Source organism: Pelodiscus sinensis, chromosome 15, assembly GCF_052426305.1.
Source record: "Pelodiscus sinensis isolate ZL-2025 chromosome 15, ASM5242630v1, whole genome shotgun sequence".
Lineage (NCBI taxonomy): Eukaryota > Metazoa > Chordata > Testudines > Trionychidae > Pelodiscus > Pelodiscus sinensis.
This window is the reverse complement of record NC_143066.1, coordinates 29640633-29664162: the sequence shown is the minus strand read 5'-3', so window position 1 is coordinate 29664162 and position 23530 is coordinate 29640633. Positions and strand designations below refer to the sequence as shown.

The 23530-nt window shown below is 48.4% G+C and overlaps 1 protein-coding gene across 6 annotated transcripts in view; it reads right to left on the bottom strand.

Annotated features, from left to right (window-relative positions):
• Positions 1 to 265: 265 nt before the first annotated feature.
• The window catches only part of ELFN1 (extracellular leucine rich repeat and fibronectin type III domain containing 1), a 192250-nt gene continuing 168985 nt past the window's right edge, over positions 266 to 23530 (bottom strand). For all 6 annotated transcript variants that reach the window (XM_075899584.2, XM_075899589.2, XM_075899586.2 and 3 more), the window contains one exon: positions 266 to 3799. In XM_075899584.2, coding sequence (XP_075755699.1) covers positions 937 to 3327 — 2391 coding nt within the window. In that variant the 5' untranslated portion in view covers positions 3328 to 3799 and the 3' untranslated portion in view covers positions 266 to 936. The remainder of the gene's footprint in view (positions 3800 to 23530) is intronic.

The following is a 23530-nucleotide window of genomic DNA, read 5'->3' as shown; positions in this document are numbered from 1 at the left end:
GGCTCCCATCTTTCCTTGAGTGGAATAACGAGAGGGACGCTGGTTTTCTATTAGAATGTGCCTTTTTTCGTAGTGCACTTGGAATCACTCAGAACTCGAGACACAGACATTCACTGGAGGATAAAAACAAAACAAACAAACAAAAAACCCAACTCCCACCCCCAAAATCCCCACACCAGTATCAATTCCCCCACCAACAAACAAAAACACCCTCCAAATCAAACCCAATTGCTTTGTCTAAAATCCATGATTAAAACCTGGTACAAACAGGTGAATATATATATATATATATTTAGTAGATGTAATATTATTTTTTCTCTCTCTTTCTTGTTATACAGCAAACATTGCAAATATAGAAATTTTCTCTGTACAGTAGGACAGCTTCGGCTTACAATGCAACATATGGTAAAACCTCCCAGTGAATAAACACATGAACGAGCCTTCGACTGGATGAAAGTCTAAGGTGGAAGACTCCGTTTGCAAAAAGCCCAAAAGAACTTTCTCCTTCTGGTTTCTTTTTGGTTTTTTTGTTGTTGTTTTGCTTTGTTTGGAAGGGAAGGAGAAAGAAGAAGACAAACTGTACACAAAGAATCCACAAAATCACGGAATAGGGAATCATGCGATGTAACACTGGAGTACTCCAGACTTCAGATCTCAGCCCATCTCCCACCCTTTTTTATATTTTTTCTTATAAAAAAAACCTTTTTTTTTTTCACTCCATAGGGGTTTTTAAGAGTCTTTGTGTTCAAATTTAGTGCGTATCTCACAAATATGAGATCTTTTGTGATCTCTTTCTCTTTCATATATTATATAGACTAATGATAGATTTTTCTCATAATTTATGCTTGGTCTGTTTGAAAGACAGTCTGGATAAAAATAGCTGCTGCAGGGGGTTTTTTGGTCCAGTTAGTGTTCAGTCACCAGCTGTGTGAGGACTCAGGACTTGTGCTGGGCAGACACACCTTTCCAGTAGTCTAGGATGTCGTGAAGATCCTCATCTTTGGCAAACTGGACCTTTTTGCGCAGGGCATGGCCGGCTGCCATGTACTCCTCCTCATCTTTGTGCCGCTTCCGGTTGAGTTTGAAGCGCTCCCAAATGCTGTGCGATGGTTTGCATGTGTATTCTGGGCTGGAGCTGTAGCTCAGGTTGTGATACTGGGGGGAGAGCTGAGAGTAGGCCAAGTCTCTGGGGCGGGGTCTGGTCAAAGGTTCCAGAATGGAGGGCTTACGGCCGCCCATGCTGTCGTGCTGCTCCCCCTGATGCGAGCCCGGGTAAGAGTGCCGATGTTCGCTGTACTGTCGGATCTTCTCTGCCTCTGCTCGTAGAATGGCAGCAGCTGGTGTCACAGTGAGGATGGTGTCTGCGGTTGGAGAGGTCTTCTCGATGTACTTGGCTTCTGATTTGTGGCCGGAGCCCTCAGAGCGAAAGGATCTGGGGCTCCGTATGGAGCCACTGGAGGATGTGCTGGAGCGTTTGGGAGCTGCCTCCATGCTGTGATGTCTCTGCAGCGGGTGGCTGTAACTCTCTTTGTAGACTGGGGACAGGAAGCCATGTTTGCCAGAGATCTGTTCTGATAAGAGTACCAGCTGAGGCTCGGCAGTGGAAATTGCCCCGGATTTTACCCCTTGGAAAGAGGTGGACTCTGATTTCAAGGCATCGATGCAGTTGTTGATGATCTGGTTCACCTTGTCCACTTCCTTAGTGATGGTAGAGATCTCAGCCACGGAGCTCTGGCTGTCAGGTGGCATGGACAGCTCACACTCTCGTCTCTCGGGCTGCTCACCCGTCCGCACTTCCATGTAGTTGCCCTTGGTGGCCTTGGGGGTCTCGCTGCTGTCTATCAACTTGTACTGTTCGACTTCCCCAGCGGAGGGCAGGTAGGGGATGCGGGTCACTGTCTCCCCACCCAGCATCTGCCCCTGAGACAGCTGGGTGATGCTGGTGGTCTCCATCTCTGGCCCGTACTTTAGTTCAATGATGGTCTTCTTCATGCTGCCAGCTGCCTTCTTGTGCTTCTCCTCCTGCTGACGCCTCTTACGGAGGCAATAGTACACCACCCCCAGGACAATCACCATGCCGAACAGGCAGCCCAGGATCGTCATGATGTAGTGGGTGGCAGTGGAGGGGGTGGGCACTGGGTCCTCTCTGTTTGTTTTGTTTGGGGAGATGGTGAGGCAAGTGTGGTTGTACCTTAAGACGTGGTGGAGGGAGACCACGCAGTAGGTGTAGTCTCTTTGTGGGACCAGGTTAGGCAGCTCAACATCCTCCTTCTGTTTCTTCAGCTTGGTGATGACCGTAGAGAAGCCGTTCTCATACTGCGCCAGGATGTACATCTTGCTGAACGGGTATGGGATCTGCACTGTCAGCGTGGCCGAGTTGTGGGTGAGGTGCTTCACCCGGATGTTGGGGCGTATCTCTGGCTCACCCCCGGGCGTGTGGAGGGAGACCTGGGGTGTCGTGCCATCCCCGGAGAAACACTCTTCCTCAGAGCATGGGCTTTCAGATGGAGCTGTGGTCACTTGGTACCGGGGTGGGATATAGCGAGGTATCATGGTGTAGGAGCTGCCAGTGCAGAGGGTGGAAAGCATGCCCAGGGCATTGCGATAACCGGTCCGGCCTTGGCCTAGCAAAAAGTAGCCAGAATAGTCTGGCGGGGAGTCACACTGCATGCGGTCATAAGTGCGTGTCATGTTGGTGAAGCCTTCCAGCCACTGCAGGAAGCCTAGGAGCTCACAGGAGCAATAGAAGGGGTTGCTGTAGAGTTCACAGACTGAGAGTTTGTTCAGGCCCCTAAAGGTGTTGCTGTCCAGTCTCTGGATCCTGTTCATGGACAGGTCAATGTTCACGATGTTGGGGCACTCCCAGAAGGCATTGGGGGTGACTGCCTCAATGAGGTTCGCCTGGAGGTAGAGGTACTCCAGCTTTCCTAGGCCCCGGAGGATTCCCTCGGTCAGGTTCCTCAGGCGGTTGTAGCCAAGCTGCAGCACCTGGAGGTTGAACTGTCCTGAGAAGGCACCATCCTCGATGTAGGCGATTTCGTTCTTTGTCAGGTTGAGGTATGTCAGGTTGCCAAAGCGGCTGAGCGAGGAATACTGCACGCTTTTGATCTTGTTCTCGTTCAGGCGCAAATCCACGATGGTGCTGTTGATTTGCTGAGGGATGGACTCGTAGGGGGGCTGGTTCTGGCTGCAGATAGCCAGCCACACGAAGCCCTTGTCGCCCTCGATCAGCCAGCAGTCTGCCCGCACCCTGCCTGCCTGCAGCAAAGAGATGGCCGCCACACACGCACACAGCGCCGACGTCACTGCCCACCGGCGACCTGCCATCTGGAAGGGCAACACAGAGAAGGAGTTCCCTTGTCTGGTGGAAGCGGGGAGGGTGCTGGGTCAGAGATCAGGGAAGCTTTGGATTAACATTCCTTGGGCAGCTTCACTTTCTGCTCCCTTCTCCTCATGGTTTGGATCCAGTGGGAAGTATCCAAGGGGAATGGAGAACCTTGTTGTCTTACTGCTCAGTGACCAACCGGCGCGACACCCCTACAGGCTGCGTGGGGCTGATCCTATGTCATTGGCCCTTCTGGCATCTTCTCAGGCTTCCGTTGAAGTTACGCAGGGCTGGGTAGGTGCTTGGAAGGGGACTCACTCTGGTTTAGAGACAGGCTTTTCCTTCACTTTCTACGGTGCCGCTCCTTGTTTTCCTTTCGCTGCCCCTCTCCAGGTTGGCACCGGGCTTCCTCTCCATCTGCCTCGCTGCACATCTGGCTGTCCGCCCCTCTCAGTGCCCTGGCCAGTAGCTCACCTGCAAAAAAATCCAAAACACAAAAGCGAGACCAGATAAGATTTAAGGGCATTTGCCTCACTGCAGCAGTTCCTGGGGCAGCAATGGGACTGGCTTTCCATGCCTTGCTTTCCTCCTAGTACTAGAGGCCAGGTTTTTTTACATGGCTTCCATTATTCATTCCTGTGGGGTGGGGGCACACCTAACTGAGCCTGTACAGGTTGAAGCTCTCAAGTCCGGCACCCTCAAAACCTGACCAATGATGAACCAGAGAATTTGCCGGACCATGGTGCAGGGTGTCAGTATTGTCTAGCAGCATTACCAACAGTCCCTTTTCCCACCTCCCACCCAGCACTGAGTGACTGTGCTAGGTGGGGCAGGTAGATGAGTCGTGTGAAATACGTTGACAGTGAGAATTTAGGGCCAGATTTTGCCTTCTCTTGTTGAGCAGGACCTCACTCTGCAAGCAGTCCTGCCGAAACCTGGCCCTTATTTTCTATCTCGGACTCGCAGAACCTGAGACAGACTGTTTTTCAAAGCACAGGACCCTGATAACCTGTCACATTCTACAGCCTGGTAATTAGGCCAGTAATGAGGAACAGTGAAATAGTTGATTTGTCCCTTACTGAGTAGTGAACAATGAATATTCCAAAACAGGGCGGTTTGTTTTATGCTACATTAATGACAAAATCTGTTCTAACTTAAGCTGTTTGTGACACAGGAAAATCCAGACATTTCCTCCACGGGTCCCTGCAGCTGGACAGACATTGATAATGTATTTGGAGGAAGCCAAAATGTCCTATACACAGGCCAGGTCTAGCCTAGAAACTTGTCCGTCTAGTAATGCCAGCTAAGGGACATTCATGACGTTTCTGTAGCAGCCAAAACACTAGAGTGGGTGAAGTTAAACTAGCCCCCCCCCTCAAAAAAAGGGTGCACTTTTTGGGGTAGCTTATTTTGTTTGGGGCATACCACTAGAGGGTGTCCCCGCTATAAGTTGCCCCGGTATACATTCGTTCGGCACTAAAGTCATTGACGCTTGTAGGAATTGTGTTATAAGTCCTGCCATTCCCTGCTCTTAAGTCGTGCAAAAAAACCCAAACCCCCAAATCAAAACAAAAAAACCCGTGCACAAATGGAACTTACCCGTGGTAAAAAAAATTCTCCGCTTTAAGTTGTTTCGCTATAAGTCCAAGTTTTTTGGAATGTATCTTGGACTTATAGCAAAGACGGTCTGTATAAGCTCTCTACTGGGGGAGTTTGTCAGTGTAAGGATAGATCTACACTATGGAAGTTTTAGCAACAAGGGATGTGTCGCTAAACGGCGGCTCGTGTGAATGCCGTCTTTTGGCACTTTTGCTGGAAAAGTACTTCCGCCCTTTAGGAGGGAATTTTGCTTTGTTGGAAGCAGAGTGCTCTTGCCTACAAAGCAGCATTCACTTGCTGCGGCAAACCTTTGCCATGCATGGGAGGGAGGTAAGCATCCATGAACGGCAAAAGGTATGTTGATTAAGTGCAAGTGTCGACATACCCTAACCACGGCACCCTCTAAGCTGTGCGTCAGCACAGCCCCACAGATGCATAATGAGCCTTACTGCCTGGCTGGGGGAGGGGCACTTCTCAGCTACAGCAGCAGCTCCCTGCTGAGAGAGACTGGCTGGGAGAGACTCGCTGCGCTGTCCCCAGCAAGGAACCACTGCGATCGCTGAGGGAGTGTTGCCTAGGCAGCTCCGTGGGCAGTGCCCGAAGCCCCTGCCTGGCTGGGGCTCGTTAAGCAGCGGTGGGGCCATGCTGCTACGACGCGTAGAGGGAACCTTGACCCTAACTACACCAGCAACCTTCTTCCAGGGGACACTAGATATCTGCACTACCAAATCTGGCCCCCCAAACCTGCCTTTTGGGGACCAAGTGAGAGCATTCACACCGCAATGCAACTTGCTGGGAAAAACATCTAGTGTCAGTGATAAAAAACTTCTACCTCTCTGACAGACTTTTTTCTTTCCCCCTCCCTTTATTGTCAACAAAGAGCCAGGTAGGGATGTTAGGGAGTAGTTGAATCAACTACTCACATTCCCTCCCCCCTGCTCCTCTGTATCAGAGTTCCTGCTGCCTTTTAAATTGCAGAGCCATAGCAGGGTTTGGTCCTGCAGCCGGCATGGCTACCTATCAACCAATCGAGTTGTCAATAAAAATTCTTTCGACTACTCAATTAGTTAAATACTCACCTTTTAACATCCCTGAGCCAGTATAGACTCTGCTGTTTGTTTTGTCAACAGAACTAGCTTCCGCCAGTATCCCACACTGCCTGACCTGCTGGGTTTGCTCAGCGTTTTGATCTCTGCCACCCTGCAAGCATGTACCCCTCCCCTTTCATTGCTCCAGGAAGTATCTGACAGCTGAGTGAGTTTCTCCATTTGGGGAACGAACAAAGAAGAAATCATCCTGCCTGAGGAACATCGTGGCAGGCAGACTGGTGCTGCGGGGGAGAGGGAAGAGTTTACAGACTGCTCTGCTGCTTTGACATGCCTCAGCACTGACAGCTCACAGAGCTACGCATGATGATGCTCCTAGCTGCTGAGGAGGCTTTGGGAAAACTCGGAGGGAATCCCAAGATGGGCAGGGATCAACTCTGCCCTCTCACAACCTAGCATTGTAGGACACTTACCCACCATGCATTGCTCACAAGGTCGATGGTGGTGCCCTAAGGTGGACATGATCTGTCCACAGAGGGAACAAGTGTGAACATCCTCCAGTCATTTATTTTTTGTCAACAAAACCTGGTAGTGCAACATACCCTTATAGCAGGGGTGGGCATAAAGGCCTCGGCGGGCCAGATCCGGCCTGCCAAGTGGGTGGATCTGGCCCACAGAGGCCCTGTTGCTCCCCCGCTCCCAGGACTTAATTGGCCTGGGAGTGGGGGAGCACGTGAAGCCTCCTCCCGCCCTGCCAGGAGCATGTGGTGCTTTGAAGTGCCGTGCGCTGCTGGCAGGCCGGGGGAGGGCAGAGGAGGCTTCATGCGCCAATCAGGGCCTGGGGGCGGGGGAGCTGCGTCAAGCTTCCTTCGCCCTCCCCTGGCCCTGCAAGAAGCCTGCAGCACTTCAAGGTGTCACATGCTCTCCTGCCCCAGGCCCTGTCATGGTCTGGGGGTGGGTAGCCCCGCCCCTTCCTGTTTAGGCCCCACCCCTTCCTGTTTAGGCCATGCCCCTTCCGGGGTGGCCCAGGGCTACTTCAAAAAATTTTGAAGTGGCCCCCGGGCAAAAATTATTGCCCACCCCTGCCTTATAGGCTTTGGACGTGGCATGGAACAGAAACAAAATTCTGCCCCCAGTCGTGTCAGAGATTAGCCTCAAACAGCCTTTGTTCTCCCTTCTCTAATGAAAGGAGTGGCAGGCTGTTGATGGCAGCATAGGTCTGAGCATCCTGTAGATGATACTCTCAGATGTTCCACTGTGTCTCTTGTGGCCTTGGGCAAGTCAATTAACCTTGCTGTGCCTCAGTTTCTTCTTCAATAAAAGAAGGACCATGAAACTGCTTCCCTGGTGCCTGGGGTGGTGGGATGCTGAATTAAAGCACTTGGAACCCTTCTGGCGTATGAGGGGGAGCTCTTCTCTGGAGCTCAGTGTAAACACATGCTACTGAATGTAATCTTTGTTCAGAAGCCATGTGGGTCCTGGGCTTCCTCTCGGCATCCAGCCCTGCCCTGTAAGCCCTGTTGTGCTCCTTGCAGCCTCTCCTCATACAAAGCAGACTCAGAAGAGATGCTCACAGGTTGTGCTCAGTAGGAGCAGGCCAGTGTTGTTGGGGGTGGACGGTATGACTGCGGCTTTTTCACTTTGGATACGGCACCTTTCGCCCCTACGCTGTCACAAGCGGCTGGCAGATGAGGCTTGGATGTTTTCCTTATGCGTGGCGTTAGATTTCTGCTGGCCTGAGAGCCTTTTCCACTCTGTTTGTGGGCAGCTGCCAGCCATAACTGCAGCTCCTTGCTTTCCCCTGGCCAGAGAGTGTTCACTGGTCACAACTCTGGGAGCAAGCCACTCCGAAAACAGTGCACCCCCCCTTCTTCTCCCAGCCATGGAGGGCTGTGCATGCCACATCCTACTAGAGGGCTGTGCATGCCACATCCCACATCCTACTGTGTGCAGGGACCTCCCTGACACCCTGTACCTCCTGCTTTGGTGCAGCACACTACTGCCCCCACATGGGCCTATGTATGAAAGGCACAATCTGACCTACACGTACACACTGTATACAAAGAATTCTTTCACTTCCCACTGTTTGCCCACAGCACAGCAGCACGACACGCTAGATCAGGACAGGAAATGAAGAATTATGGCTAGGTACTCCCTTCTCTTTGGTGAGCAGAATCTCTGCCTCCTTGGGCTCTGAGCTTCCCATGTTAGCCTAAACCAGTGTTTCTGAGCGGAACCCTCAAACTTTGGGGGCCTCGGAGCTTGGATCTATCCCGCAGAATGGATCATCTGAACCCAGCCCTTGAACCTCTCAGCCCTGCCACGTGGCCTACGGAGCCGTGCTTTTGGCTAACGGAGCAGAAGCTTACAGCGAAGGAGAAAGTGGAGACAAAAACCACAATGAGCGCCCAGCTGATCCCAAGCAGCCTTCTCATTCAGACTGAGTGCAAATGGGATAGAGAATGTAAGTGACTCTAACAAGTTCAGTAATGCCCACGCCATGTGTTTGCTTTTACTGCCTGTACGCTGCATATCAGTTGATTTCTCTCCAACAACAGAAACTAAAAAAGGCCCATTCTATCAGCTGCTGAGTTTAATTCCAGCTCATTAAAGCAAGCAATTTGCTGGTTTATTTGCTTTGCAAAGTGTGAATAAAATGACAGCATTAAGGAGATGTAACAGGAAAGAGGGCTAATCTCCCTCTTTATTAGTTTGCCGGGACATGACTGGGGAGCTGAGATGCAGGCCTGGTTGTTTTGCACCGAGAGGATAATTGCTCATCTTGTTGGCTCTTGGGAGCGTGCTTCCCAGCACTGTCTTTGGGGCGGGGCAACTAGGCATCTTGCAGTGCAGGGGAATCAGTTAAAGGGGGTTACCTGCAGAGGGTTACCGCTTTTGCTTGCTATAATGAGTAAAGGAGACAGAGAAGGGGTCAGTTTCTGCTCTGCTCTAGGCAGTTCTTCCCCCAGAAAGCTTTTCCTTCCGTTGGCTCTTCCTTTAGAAACATTAGGCCAGATTCTCAGCTGGTGTAAAATGGTGTAACTCATTGTCCGTTTGGCCCCATCAATTTCTACCAGCTAGTAATCAAGGCTAGTATATCTCACCTGTCCTGTTCTGCTGGGGGTGTTTGGAGGCCAGGGGAAGAAAGCTTTCCCAGTCTCCTCCACTACAAGGGTTCGGGGTGTTGATGCTTGCTCTCTGTGTGATCTTTGCTCCTCACTCTTTAGTTGGTGTTGAGAGAACAACAACACCGGTTTAATCAGCCTGACTAATAAATCCCTCTCCCCTCCACAACTGCTCTCTCTGTACTTGGGAGGTCATAATTCCACCCATTCTGCAGTCATCCAGAGCATCTGCTAGGAAAAACCCGGCGCTATGTCTACATTACAAGGTTTTTGCACAAAAAGGGCCATTTTTGTGCAAAAACTGGTAGAGCATCTACACCTCAAGCACGTTTTTGTGCAAGAAAATTGACAGAACAGATGGCTTTTGCAGGTAGAGTTATTCCTCTCCCCATGAGGAATAACTCCTTTTTGCGTTAAGTTCTTGCACAAAAAGGGAAGTGTGGATGCTCTGGACGGGTTTTTGCTCAAGAAACTCCTATTGGAAAAAGCACAGGTGCTCTGATGGCCATTCACAGAATGGCCATCAGAGCTTTTTTGCACACGAGTATCCACACATTGTGGACACTCTCTTGCACAAAAGCACACTGCTTTTGTGATGTGCTTTGAGGTCTGGACTCATTTTTGTGCAAGAAGTTTTTGCACAAGATCTCTTCCACAAAAGGCTTCTTGCGCAAAAAGCTGCAGTGTAGACTAAGCTGAGGAGAAAGAATCTGCATTTCTATTGTAAAAACCAAAAAAAACATTTCAGATCTTTCTTGCCCATCGTAAAGAAACAAAAAGGAACCAAAGATGCTTCCTGTCTAGTGGGGAACAACAATACCCACCGCTCTGACATGATTACCAAACCAGAGATGTCTTGCCCTTTGGTTTAATATGGCTTCATTTTGTCAGATGCATGTGACGACTTTATTGGTCTGCTAATTGGTGGTCAGTCAACGGAGCACACTGAGTACAGTCCCGTAGCTTTCAGATGGACTCTGTGAATGAGTCCTGTATGTGGACCACAGCCAAACGTTCAACCAGGAGTCTTAAACTCCCCAGCTAAACAGTTGAAGCTCCACTAAGCTTATGTCAGGAGGAAGTTGCATGTTGCAGGGTCTCCCAATGTAACAAAGCATGGACTCTGCTGGATTTCCATTTATGCAGGAATATGTTTCATTTTGGTGCTTGAGAGAAGGGGATGCAAGATTGATCACTAGAGCCAGGAGACAAGCTCTGTACCTTAGACCTTTCTGTTGATGCACCTTCCTCCTGGACTTTGACAGCCCTTCGCTGCTCCTCAGTTCTGATCTGCCACACCCAGTTATTTGATTGCTGGGTTCTTACACATCTCTCTCAACTGAACCCCCCCACAAGCAGGGACTGCTGCGGTTTGTGATGTGGACAAGTATCCACTAGGGACTGGACAGAGAGTATCAAACTCATCACTTCTGATCTCCTAGAACTCCAGGACCAGGTTTACTTGAGACCAAATGGGCATCTCCCAAGCTCAAGAAACAACCATCATGGTTGTTGGGTTTTGTTTCCCTCTCTCGACTAATGGCATCGCAGTCAATTGGACAAGTGCAGCAGCTGTAGGGAGAGCCACCATTGAAATAAACAAAGCAGCCGAGTGGGGAGAGGGATCTGGGCAGCAGATCTAATAACGTGCAGTCCCTGGCACTCAATTCTTAATTGTATTATTCTACTGAATGAATTATTTGAAGATGTGGATTAGATTTACTGATGAGGGGCAAAGAGCCAGATTAGCCCCCATCCTCCTCTCTCTTTGGCATATCCTTTCTCCCATACCTCTGTTTGTCTCCCTACTTTCTGACGCCATCTGGCCATATGTCAATTTCTCTTAGATCCTCTTTCACAGTCACCCAGGTCAGGGTATCAATAAATGAAGGAGCCGTACTACAAAGAGAGCAATAGCAAAGCGGCAGTGATACATTACAAATGATAAATGTTTAATCATGCAACGAGGTGGAGAGGGAAAATTTGGCTAACGGGCACCAAATGTTAAAATGAACCCAGGCTATTCATTATGTGTAAAATAATACAAGGAGACAGCTCTAAGATGGCAGAGAAAACATGTATTAATGATGAAGTTTCCCCTAAATGGCTTAATGTCCATTCTGTATATGTCAGGTGCAGAAAGAAGGCTCCCAGGCAAGGTTTCTTCTAATTCATATTCCTGGCATCGGTTTACATGCTTGCCTTGTGATATCGGTTAGCATTGCCATGATGTTGAATAATAAAGGTGCCCAGGTCAATCAAATCCAGGTTCCTGTTCAGTACACAGGTAGCATTTGGATTCCTTGCTAAGAGCTCAGTAGAGCAGAGCTTGGGTTTGCATAATGGTTACCGTCTATACTTGATCCCCAGTATTTAATTTGCACCACGGCTAAGACCGTTCATAGCCATGGCTCCTCTGTGCTTGCCGCAGCAGTTATGAAAATCAAATACTTCCTCGCACTCTAACACCTCTTTCACTCCAAATTAAGTATTCTTGATCTCCAAGTGTTTCACCCAGTCAGATAATAGCGTTCCCCAGTCAATTTCGCTCTCTTGCGTTGCTTTTATTTATTACTGAGAGGGAGAGGCAAGGGAGGAAAGATATGTTTTCAGCTGAGGTTTGAAGGGAGACGAAGAGGCAATGAAGCAGAGAGCAGCAGAGAGGCTGATGCGGAGGACTGGGAATGCATGAAAGAAGGCTTTTAGTGAGACTGTGGGGAGGGGCACAAAAGAGGTTGGGGCTAGAGAGATGGAGGCAGCAGGGAGGTGGAATAGAGGGAGGTCAGTTCAGTTGCCCGTGGTCTGTATGCAGAAGTACCATGGACACAAGAGAGTGCTCTGTATATAGACTGAGGGCAATATATGGCCCAATGGGTTATTCCTGTCAGAGGAACTGGCATCTTAACACATGTGAAATAAGTGGGGAGCGGAGGGCAAATGATTCCAGTCTGACTGAATACATTTCACACTCACTTTGCACTAGGGAGGGCACTTGGGGATCAGGTATAGTGAGGGTCAATTTCTGACTCGTGAAACTTGCCGCTTTCCACAAGGAGATCCAGTTTGCAGAAGTTTCCATGAACTGAAAAAATTTCAGCAGAAAAATTTTGATTTTGCTGACATTTTTCTAAACAAAATACTTCATTTTGGGTCAGTTCAACACGAAACTGCATCTGCTTAAAGCGCTGCAGTGCCCTATGGGAGTTGTAGTTCATGTGCCTCATGACCCCAGTCTCTCCAATGGGACTGACTCATTGGCTAGACTACAATGCCCAGGAGACACAAATCACTGAACAAACTATTTCCATTTGGAAAGGACTAGATATTTCTGTGTGGGCATGTTTTGTAACTTTTCCTTTCATGAAAAAAAAATCAGTATTTGAACTTTTCATCCCAAATCTGGACAAAATCACGTCCAACTATTGGAATTTCCCAGATGACGGAAATGCCAATTTTCCCTGAGCTCTACTCTGCAGTCATTGACGCAGCTGCATTCCACCCCACGCTGCTAAGCTTTCCAGGGCTAAGAAGCTTGCAGCCCTAGAGAACACAGCTGCAGATCAATGAATAGAATAATAAGCAGTGTTCAGGTAAAGGCATGGACTATCTTCCTGGGTAACTGACCTTCTGAAACCAGCCAGTTACCTGTGCATTAAACCAACCTCCTGAAATATCACTGTGGGCAGAGTAAATGTCATATCAAGCTTATGGGAGAGCAGCTGGCTCTTAAAGAATCAACAAGCATGACCATGAGAGGAAAAGAATTAGAGGAAAGTGCAAATCTCTCAGGGACGAGGAGAGGCCAAGAACGCTAATCAGGGAGATGCAAGTATAACGTTGACAGAAAGGAAAAAAATATCTTTCAATGGGGAAGAATTCCCCTAAAAATGACCAGATGTGTATTTAGAAATAATTGTCCTGGTTTGCCACTTCATTAATGCTATGCTGAGGTTAAACAGGCATAACATTGGAGTAATGGAGTGGTGGTGAAACAGCCCCCAAATTCCCTCCCTCCCCGAATAACACAATAATAAAGTCTCAGAAGAGTAGCTGTGTTAGTCTGTAACTTTGAAAACACTGAGTAGTCCTGTGGCACCTTAGAGATTAACTATATATATATAGTATATTATATATAACTATACCTATATATATTTATATATATAAAACTATAACTATATATATATATACACACACACAAAATAAATATAAGCTTTGGTGGGCAAAACCCATTTCTTCAGCTCTGAAGAAGTGGGTTTTGCCCATGAAAACTCAAGATGCTATATATATATATATATATATATATATATATATATATATATATATATATATATATATATATATATATATATATATGCGCACACACACACACACACACATAGTTATTCTCTAAGGTGCCACAGGACTACTCATTATTTTATAATAATAAAGATTAAGGCGCTTTTACTTAAGCCTCCTCCAATGCCTTAGTACAATGGCGTGAGCTAAGATGTAAACAAGGGAACAAATGCCCTATTGTTCTTTTGTGGGGAAAGAAGCTAAACTGCTTTTTCTCTGTGCTGTCGTCTTCCCTCCAACCTTTGCTATTACTTGAATAGTGTTTTTACTGCTTGGATTTTTAAATCTATTCTTTTGTAAGAGGCCCATATGAATCATTCACCTTTCTGACAGTAAAGTCTGCTTTTGTTCAGAAGAAGAAGAGTTCTGTGTAAGCTGGAAAGCTTGTCTCTCTCGTCAGCTGAAGTTGGTCCAATAAAAGATATTACCTCACTCACCTTATCTTTTTGGTCAAAAAAAAAAAAAAGACGATGGAGCTACAACATTAAAAGAGCTAATCAATTTAAAAAAAAATAATTTAAAGCAGGTTTAAGTCCTATACCTGTCCCTGAGTTGTTCTGCAAATTTGTGTGTTTTTTATAATCATATTTACAAAATGATTTTTAAAAGTAATTCTCCTGCTTCGTTGCAGTCTGAAAGCCACCCTATATGATCTGGGAAACTGGTCAGGTTGTAATCCTGCAGTTGGATTTCTAGAAGTGGATTCTTATGGCTTTACAGGGGAAACAGTGAAATTGATTATACATGAAGTGTTAACAAATGTGCAAAGGAAACAATCTGAAATATATTAAATCCGCTAATCTCTTTCAGTTCTAGTATTATCGAGGATTACCTGTAACAAAACTAGACTCAAAAGACTGACTTCTAATTTGATAGTGTCCTTTTAGTGTTCTACTTTAAAATTAAAATCTAACAAAATAATCTTGCATCACAAACAAACATATACATCTTGGATAGAATTTGATACCAAGATTCAAACTCAGGCACAATTGGGGAAACTAAATTAACTCCTTAAAGGGGTACAGTCATGATAAAAAATCATAGTTAAGAAACTTCTTTCCTGTGTTACTAATACCTGTGGAGCTTATTATAGCAGAAAGAATTTCAGACAGCTAGTTTTTTTGGTCTCACTCATTCTTTGTGCATTTCATTCAGCTAGTCTTGTTCACTTTAGGATAAGCTGCAAAGTGTAACTGTCTGGGTTTAATTTGCTAGCATAATGCTGTTTTGTCCCTGTCGGACTGAAGTTGCCGAGGAAGATTTAAAATTTTTTGTCGTCTTTTCAAATTTACGCCTGCTCTGGTTGCTAATCCCACCCACTATGATATTTATCATTTTACAAAACCTGCCTTGGGAGCCGACCTAAATTGAGAGTGTACTATGAGGTAGAGGAAGAGAAGAAAAAGAATTCCCATGTATTATATATTTACTAGCTATGTCCTGAGTCCTTCCGCTCCCTTCCTGGCAAAAGACATGATTGTGTATGTTAAGACAGGGCTGTAAATGATTGGGTCAGTCATGATCTCCCTTTATGTCCCCATATGGGGAAATAAAAGAGTGTAAGGTGCTCCTTTACTCCTCTACAAAAGTTGCTTGCGTCATAGGTCACAGCATGGAGAAGAGCAGCCAACTGGTGCTGAGGAGTGGAGAGGCAGGGGCAAGGAGTGGGTGGCACCTTGACACCCACCCCCCGCTGCACATGCACAGATTGGGAAGTGAGTGGTACTCGGTAGAGGGCTAGCTCACCTTACTTCTCCTGCTGGAGCAAGTGTGAGCAGACACCTATCTGTGACTTTCTGCTGCTGGCGTGTGACTCTGTCCTAGTCGAAAGGCTGTACCGTTCTGCTCTGCCCCTTCCTCGGGGCTTGGGATGGCCCTGTGCTCTTGCCCTACGTTGAGCTGCTGTGCAATCTCCTGTCTAGCTTGTAAGAAGGCTGTTTAGTTGCACTGTATTATTCCAGCCCCATCCTGTTCCACATGCACACAGGGGCTCGGAAGGCTGCAAGCAGTGAGGTGTTTCCAGTCTGCTGACAACACCCATCTATGCATCTCTATCTTGGATGTTGCTGTCCAGCACATCTGCCCATGTCCAGGTTAGGGCCTGGAGAAGAGCGAGGTGGCTGCAGTTCATCACGTTTCATTGTGTGTGGAGGAGGAGCCCACAGATTAATTAGCTGTGAAGGCAAGTGGTGAATCATAGAATCATAGAATATTAGGACTGGAAGGGACCTCAAGAGGTCATCAACCCTCATGGCAGAACCAAATACTGTCTAGACCATCCCTGATAGACATTTGTCTAACCCAGTGGTCCCCAACGCGGTGCCCGCGGGCGCCATGGCGCCCGCCGGGGCATTTGTAGGCGCCCGCCAACAACCCGGGCTGGTCCCGCCCCCGGCGCACTGGAGGCGCCGGCCCCAGGCGCGCGACACTCACCGGCACCTGGTGCGCGGCGCTCGGGCGGCCCCAGCCCCGGGGCACATGCGGGCGCGCGGTGCCGGTGCCGGCCCCAGGCACGCAGCTCGGGCGGCGGTGCCAGCCCCGGGCCCACAGCACAAGGGGCTCTGGCGGCCCCGGCCCTGGCGTGCCCCAGGACGCACGGCCCCGCCCCCGGGCACCCGGCGCGAGTGTGGCCCCGCCCCCGGGCGCCCAGGAGCCCGTAAAGGTTGGGGACCACTGGTCTAACCTACTCTTAAATATCTCCAGAGATGGGGATTCCACAACCTCCTTGGGCAATTTATTCCAGTGTTTGACCACCCTGACAGGAACTTTTTCCTAATATCCAACCTAAACCTCCCTTGCTGCAGGTTAAGCCCATTGCTTCTTGTTCTATCCCCAGAGGCCAAGATGAACAAGTTTTCTCCCTCCTCCTTATGACACGCTTTTAGATACCTGAAAACTGCTATCATGTCCTCCCTCAATCTTCTCTTTTCTAAACTAAACAAACCCAATTCCTTCAGCCTTCCCTCATAGGTCATGTTCTCTAGATCTTTAATCATTCTCGTTGCTCTTTTCTGGACCCTCTCCAATTTCTCCACATCTTTCTTGAAATGCGGTGCCCAGAACTGGACACAATACTCTAATTGAGGCCTAACCAGCACAGAGTAGAGCGGAAGAATGACTTCTCGTGTCTTGCTTACAACACACCTGTTAATGCATCCCAGAATCATGTTTGCTTTCTTTGTGACAGCATCACACAGCTGACTCATATTCAACTTGTGGTCCACTATAACCCCTAGATCCCTTTCTGCCGTACTCCTTCCTAGACAGTCGCTTCCCATTCTGTATGTATGAAACTGATTGTTCCTTCCTAAGTGGAGCACTTTGCATTTGTCTTTATTAAACTTCATCCTATTTACCTCTGACCATTTCTCCAATTTGTCCAGGTCATTTTGAATGATGACTCTATTCTCCAGATTAGTCGCAACCCCTCCCAGCTTGGTATCATCTGCAAACTTAATAAGCGTACTTTCTATACCAATATCTAAATAGTTGATGAAGATATCGAACAGAGCCGGTCCCAAAACAGACCCCTGCGGAACCCCACTTGTTATGCCTTTCCAGCAGGATTGTGAACCATTAATAACTACTCTCTGAGTACAGTTATCCAGCTGGTTATGCACCCACCTTATAGTAGCCCCATCTAAGTTGTATTTACCTACTTTATTGATAAGAATATCATGCGAGACCGTATCAAACGCCTTACTAAAGGTATACCACATCCACCGCTTCTCCCTTATCCACAAGACTCGTTATCCTATCAAAGAACGCTATCGGATTGGTTTGACATGATTTGTTCTTTACAAATCCATGTTGGCTGTTCCCTATCACCTTGCCACTTTCCAAGTGTTTACAGACAATTTCCTTAATTACTTGCTCCATTATCTTCCCTGGCACAGAAGTTAAACTAACTGGTCTGTAGTTTCCTGGGTTGGTCTTATTTCCCTTTTTATAGATGGGCACTATATTTGCCCTTTTCCTGTCCTCTGGAATATCTCCTGTCTCCCATGATTTTCCAAAGATGATAGCTATAGGCTCAGATACCTCCTCTATCAGGAATCATACCCACAGCTTGACAGCCACATGCACAGCTCCCCATCTTGAGGGTGCAAAACCAAGATACCTGCAAAGGAGTCAGGTCAGAAGCAGCAGTGACCACACACTGGTCTGCTGTAGAGTCAAGCTCTGAAAAATGAGGTTGTGGAAGAATGCTCATGCTCCCTCTGCCAGAAGTGGGCACAGGACTACAGGGAGTCAGGGTGAGCCAAGGGGCTGGGGATTCAGGTGACGTGAGCTCTATTCCTGCCGCCGCCATATGGTCTTACACAAGTCACTTCACCTCACTGTACTGTGTTTCCCCTCCCACACGCTATCAGCCCTATTTAGTCCGTAACCTACTGAGGGGGCTGCACAAGTGGCCCTCCTTCATCTCAACGGAACACAAGATTGTCGTAACCAAATGGTCTCCTGCAATAGGGCAGTTTTGCTCACTGCTCTTGAGTACCTAGAAATCTCAGGGTGCGCTGACTGAATTGTAGCAGCACTTTGACTGGATGCAGAGGGAGCGCACGGCTCTCACCCTCAATGTTGTGCACAATCAGCATGTACCTCACTTCACGTGCACTTCCTTTACATGCGTGTCACTTAAGTGATAGCGGTAGACAAGAACTACTCAGACAGAAACCAACAGAATCTGGCAACCTGGCGCGTAGACTACGGTAAACAAAATGTCTCATGAGCCACACATAAAACCCCAATGAGCCGCATGTTGCCTCAGGTTACCCACCACTGTTGTAATGTCTTGGGCAGCACAGGCTCTTTCTGGCTGTGTGTATGTACTGTGCCTAGTACACCAGAACCTTGGTCTTGATTGGGCCGTTATGGTACTACAAAAAAAGCACAATAGATCATGAGAATCCCATTTCAGGCATCTTTGTATCCTTGCTGGGTAACTTAAGTCACTCCCAACGAAACCTAAAGGACAAGGTGCAGGGATATGCCAGTATGTTTATCATTTTCATATGGAGGTTACCCAAGATGAAAAAAACCAAGCCAACGCAGAACACCCAGCCTCTCTGGGGGAATGGAGTTTATCGTTAATAATCTACTGCTAAAAGGGTAACATCTGTTTTGGACAAACTGTAATGAGATTTCAACCCCAGGTGGAGGGAGGACTCCACAGTAATAAATGACTTGCTGTATGTCTAAATAGTTTTAATTTTTTTTCTGGCAGAAAGAGCTGCTTTTCACCTCGGGCTTCCGTTCACCAGCTCTTTTTGTTTAATGATTGCTATTAATTTCCAAGGTGGCAGATGGATTCTAGTCTAGTGGTGTTTGAAATGAGAACAGCCGTCTGTGAAGGTGTGTGCTTGCTGTGCATATGTGCATGCATGCTGGGTGCGTGCCATGCGTGTCTAGATGGGCACGCCATGTGCGCATGTGCTCTGGGGGAAGTGACCACTGCCTGGCTAAGGCTCACACTTGAGTCTTGAATTGAACTGAATTCAGTGACCCCCATTACCGCGTCTGCTTGGTTAGGCCCTGATTCAGCAAAGCACATTGAGGTCATTGGCACTTCAGGGTGTGCTTTCAATTAAGCATGTACTGAAGTGTTTTGCTGAATGGCTGCTTTAGTGACCTGAGAATTGTCTCACTAGAATGCAATTAAAGCTCACTTCCAATCAAAGGTGAAAGTAAGCAGGTGCGCCCCGGTGCACGGCTCCGGCACGAGGTGGCTGAGCTGCGGTAAAAGGCAGCAGGGAGCTATTTAAAGAGGTAGCAGGGGCCTGGTTTGCAATAAGACAGGACCTGTAAGAAATTTTAAGTTACGTTCACCGCTGCCACCAATACACGGAACCAGTCGTTCTGCTCGCTGCGGTTTGATGTTGTCAGGTAGGATTTTTCCTGCTGAGCAGAGAATGTGGTTTTATCCCATTTGAAATCCATTTCAGTAGCTCCATGTTGTAAGTGCGAGAGAGTCAGTAAAAGTTTAAAACAAAACACACTCAAAAGAAACAGGGTCTTGCTGTAATCATCATGAGAAGGCAGGAGACGGGCCTGATCCCCTCTACCCACCACAGTGCCTCCACCCCAGTCTGGAGCGAGAGGGAATTCGCCGGTCACGGCCCTCTGTCTTCTTACCGTGGCTGTGTAGATTTGTGCAAGAACTGGACTGAGTCCAATACCTGCCTGTCTGCTTTTCATGTGCCCATCACTATCTCAGCACAGAATACGGCCAGTACAAGCCAATCAATAGCCATCAGGCACAGCTTTCAACCACAATCAACTTGAGCTGGATTTGTACTGGTAACCAAGAGACAAATGGCTCTGTGGGTTGGCCTCATTCCCTGAGCTGCCAAAGCCAGGCCCGGCAGTGGTCTTCTGGGGCATGAGGCTACATCAGACTGGCTCTAGCCATGCCTGGAAAACTCTGTATGGTGAATCACATTGGCTGGGTGGGAGATTCCCACTGACCAAAAGGGGGAAGACCATAACTCCCTGCAATATCCTAAAAATTGAGATCTCTGCTCCCGTTCCTCTGCTGCTACTGGCTCTTTCCTCAGAGTTGCTGGAGAGAGATAATCCTGATTAATGCCAAGATGTGACAGCTCACTCCTTTCCCATCCTCCCCCCCCCCCCCCCAACACTATTGCACAAACACAGCTTCATGTCAGCCCGGCATAAAGTGCCGGGTAGTGGAAAGATGCCAGGAGCCATGTTATAGATTGGAGGTGGTCTGACCAGGAGCCAGGCCTGGTTGTTTAGGTCTTATCTCTGGCTGCCTGGTGCTAGAGTCAGACAGTCAGGCACACGCCTATACTACGATAACAGCTAGCCTAACGGGGTGGCAGAGACAGGTGGCCAGGAGGTTTCTATGCACTGGCGAACCAGGCCCTCGGGAACTGATGACAGGGGGCCAAGATAGAAAGTACAGCATCTCAGGTGATGCAGATAATCTCCTTTAATCTCCTGCTCAAAATAACCCAAAGTCAAGTAAAGGAGGGATTATGCGGCCTAACACTGTTATCGCTTGTGTGTAACAGACTTAGCTGCCTCTGAAGGCTTGCGGAGGGGGAAGAAGAGGAGCAGCATTACCAACCTTTTGGAACTACTACGTCTACGAATAGCCTGTGTTGTCAGCCACTCCCTCAGCGGGCGTGACTCTGTCTGGTGCAAGCCACGGGGTTGTAGAACTCACCGGACTCACCTTCCACAGGGAGCCGCAGGGGACACATAGGCAGCAGTTGGGTGGCAGAATCACTGGTCTGCCATATGCCAGAAGAACCTACGTCTCTCACCCCGGCTCTGCCTGAGAGAGCCATGGAGCTAAGATGCTCAACCCAATCCCAGGAGAGACTGCCCGGGGTGGGTGAACATTATGAGGTTAATGCGTTTGCCTGAGTATTGGGAGAGAGGAACCTCTGGGCATGCACTCCAGTAAGGGGAGAGGGAGGAGAGAGGTTCTAGGTGAGGACAGGGATTTCAGACCAACACCAACATCTGATGCTGGGGCCTGCCTACCAGCTCGGTGCTACTGACATTATTTTATTCATTGTTCCTTAGGACGCAGCAATATAGCCCAAAGCTGTGCAGGAATTGCCTGACGAAATGTCCTTTCATTAGAAAAGGCGGATCTATCAACCGTGACGCCTTTCCTGGGAATGGGCCCGTTTTGTGAGACTGTCACTGGAGAAGGTGTCGCAGGCCCAGGCTGGAACTGCTGAGTGAGAGAGAGAGACACACCCCTGCCCCAGAATAGCCATTACCATGGGATGTGGAAGGCAGATGATGCTGTGCTGTTCCGGATTCAGAGTAAGACCCTGAACCTGCGTCTGTCACATCCAAGGTGAGACCCTAGCCACCGAAAATTTTAGAAGGCCCACGGTTTGTCCCAGTGGGGAATGGGGATTTTTCTGAAATCTCAATAAGTCTTATAGGATAAGGAAGCCATTCCCCACCCAGCTGTACTCAACACACACAAATCAACCCCCTCGAGGAGAGAGGGCTGCGAGCACCTCCATTTTACAGATTGGACAATTGAGGCACAAAGGGATTTAATGACAAGTGAGTGATGGACAGAGGCAGGATCACAGCCCTGGCTAGTGACTGTCCCCTACTCCAAGCACTGGCCCATGCCCCTTCCCTACTCTCTGCCTCCTCTCATCTATCACGAGCCCCTCTCCTGGTGCGGTCTCAGTTATTCTCTTTGCAGCCTAATCAGGTGCTGGCCAGTGAATTCCTGACCCTCCCAGGCTCTTGTGAGCATGCCAGCAACGTGCACCCTGGTGTCAATCACCTCTGTATGCCGGGAAAAACACAACCACCCAGGCTCCTTCTCTATAAGCTCTGAGTGCCTCTCAATAATCGCTGCAAAGCGGCAGCAGTCTGGCGCTGGCCCTAAAGCAGGTACTGGAAGAGGAGGGGGGCCGAGTGTGTTCGTTTTAATGATACTGTCCCTGCCGAAAAGAGAGAGCAGGAGCGAGGCCACGGCCATTTAATAAACTCCAGCAACCAGATTTAATCAGATGGCTTGTCGTTCCTCCGGACTGGGATGAATATATTAAAAACAATTCAAACTTTCCCCTTTTGTTTTTCATTTGTATTATGCGCATCAGTGCGATAAAACATCCCGGGGCTGGCGCACGAGACAATAAAGGAGGGATATTAAAGGGCAGGATAACATTCATCTAGTGCCATGCAGCCTGATCCTCCTCGGGAAGGAGGAGTGCAGGCAGGGTCCAGGCGCAGAGGGCATGGTGCTAGGAATGCTCACTTTAGAACCACACACCCAGGGAGGCTGGTGGACAGCTCCAGCCTGTTTGATTTCTGAGGAGTCAAGGGGGCCCCTTTGGGTCGCCGTGTAGGGGAGGGGCCACAAAGCTCCTTAGGACAACTGCAAGTGACAGTGTGGGGCTGTTGTAGGTGTCGCCTGGACAGTCCTGGAGAGGGAAAGCTTCTGTCTAGCTGCAGGCAGGTTTATGGGAGTACAGGGCGCCTCCCACTGCCCTATACTACAGCTAGGAGAAATTTTTTGTCCAAACTTTTTTTTGGAGGGGGGGGGGGGTGCAAAGAATGTAGGTTCTGCACTACCAGACCAATTTGTGAATGGATTTCAGTTTCACCTTTGCAGACAGAGTCCCACAGGTAGGTCGGAAGACTCCCATGCACTGCTGCAGGCTGGGGACTGACTGGCTAAGCAGCAGTTCTACAGAAAAAAACCTGGGGGTTACAGTGGAGGAGAAGCTAGATATGAGTCAACAGTGAGCGTGCCTTTGTTTTCAAGCAGGCTAATGGTATATTGGTCTGCATTAGCAGGAGCATTGCCAACAGATTGAGGGAAGTGATTATTCCCCTCTATTCGTCATTGGTGAAGCCACATCTGGAATATTGTGTCCACTTTTGAGGCCCCCACTACAGAAAGAATGTGGACAAATTGGAGAGAGTCCAGTGGAGGGCAACTAAAATGATTAGGGGGCTGGGCACATGTCTTGTGAGGAGAAGCTGAGGGACCTTATTTAGTCTGCAGAAGAGAAGAATGAGCAGGGATTTTATACCAGCCCTCAACTACCTAAGGGGGAATGGTTCGAAAGAGCACCGAGAGAGGCTGTTCTCAGTGGTGGCAGATGATAGAACAAGGAGCAATGGCCTCAAGTTGCAGTGGGGGAGGTCTAGGTTGGATATTAGGAAAAACTAGGGTATATCTAGACTGCAGGGTTTTTATCCCAGAAAAGCTCTGCCGTGTCCAAGGAATGCATCTGCTTTTCCAAAATTTTTTTTTGGAAAGCAGATGTGTTTTTTTGGCATCTCTGTAAACCTCATTCTACAAGGAAGAAGGGATGTTCTGAAAGAGGCTTTCCCCCCAACATTTGGCCCAGTGTAGACGGGCAAATTGTCAGAAAAGCTTCTTTCGGAAGAAAAGTGCAAAAAGATACACATATTGCGATTAGACTACAAAGTTCTGACACAGCCGTGGTGGTGTTGAGACACCTGAATGGGTTACCTAGGGAGATTATGGATCTCCATCCCTAGAGGTTTTTATGTCCCAGCTTGGCAAAGCCCTGGCTGGGATGGTTTAATTGGGGTTGGTTCTGCTTTGGGCAGGG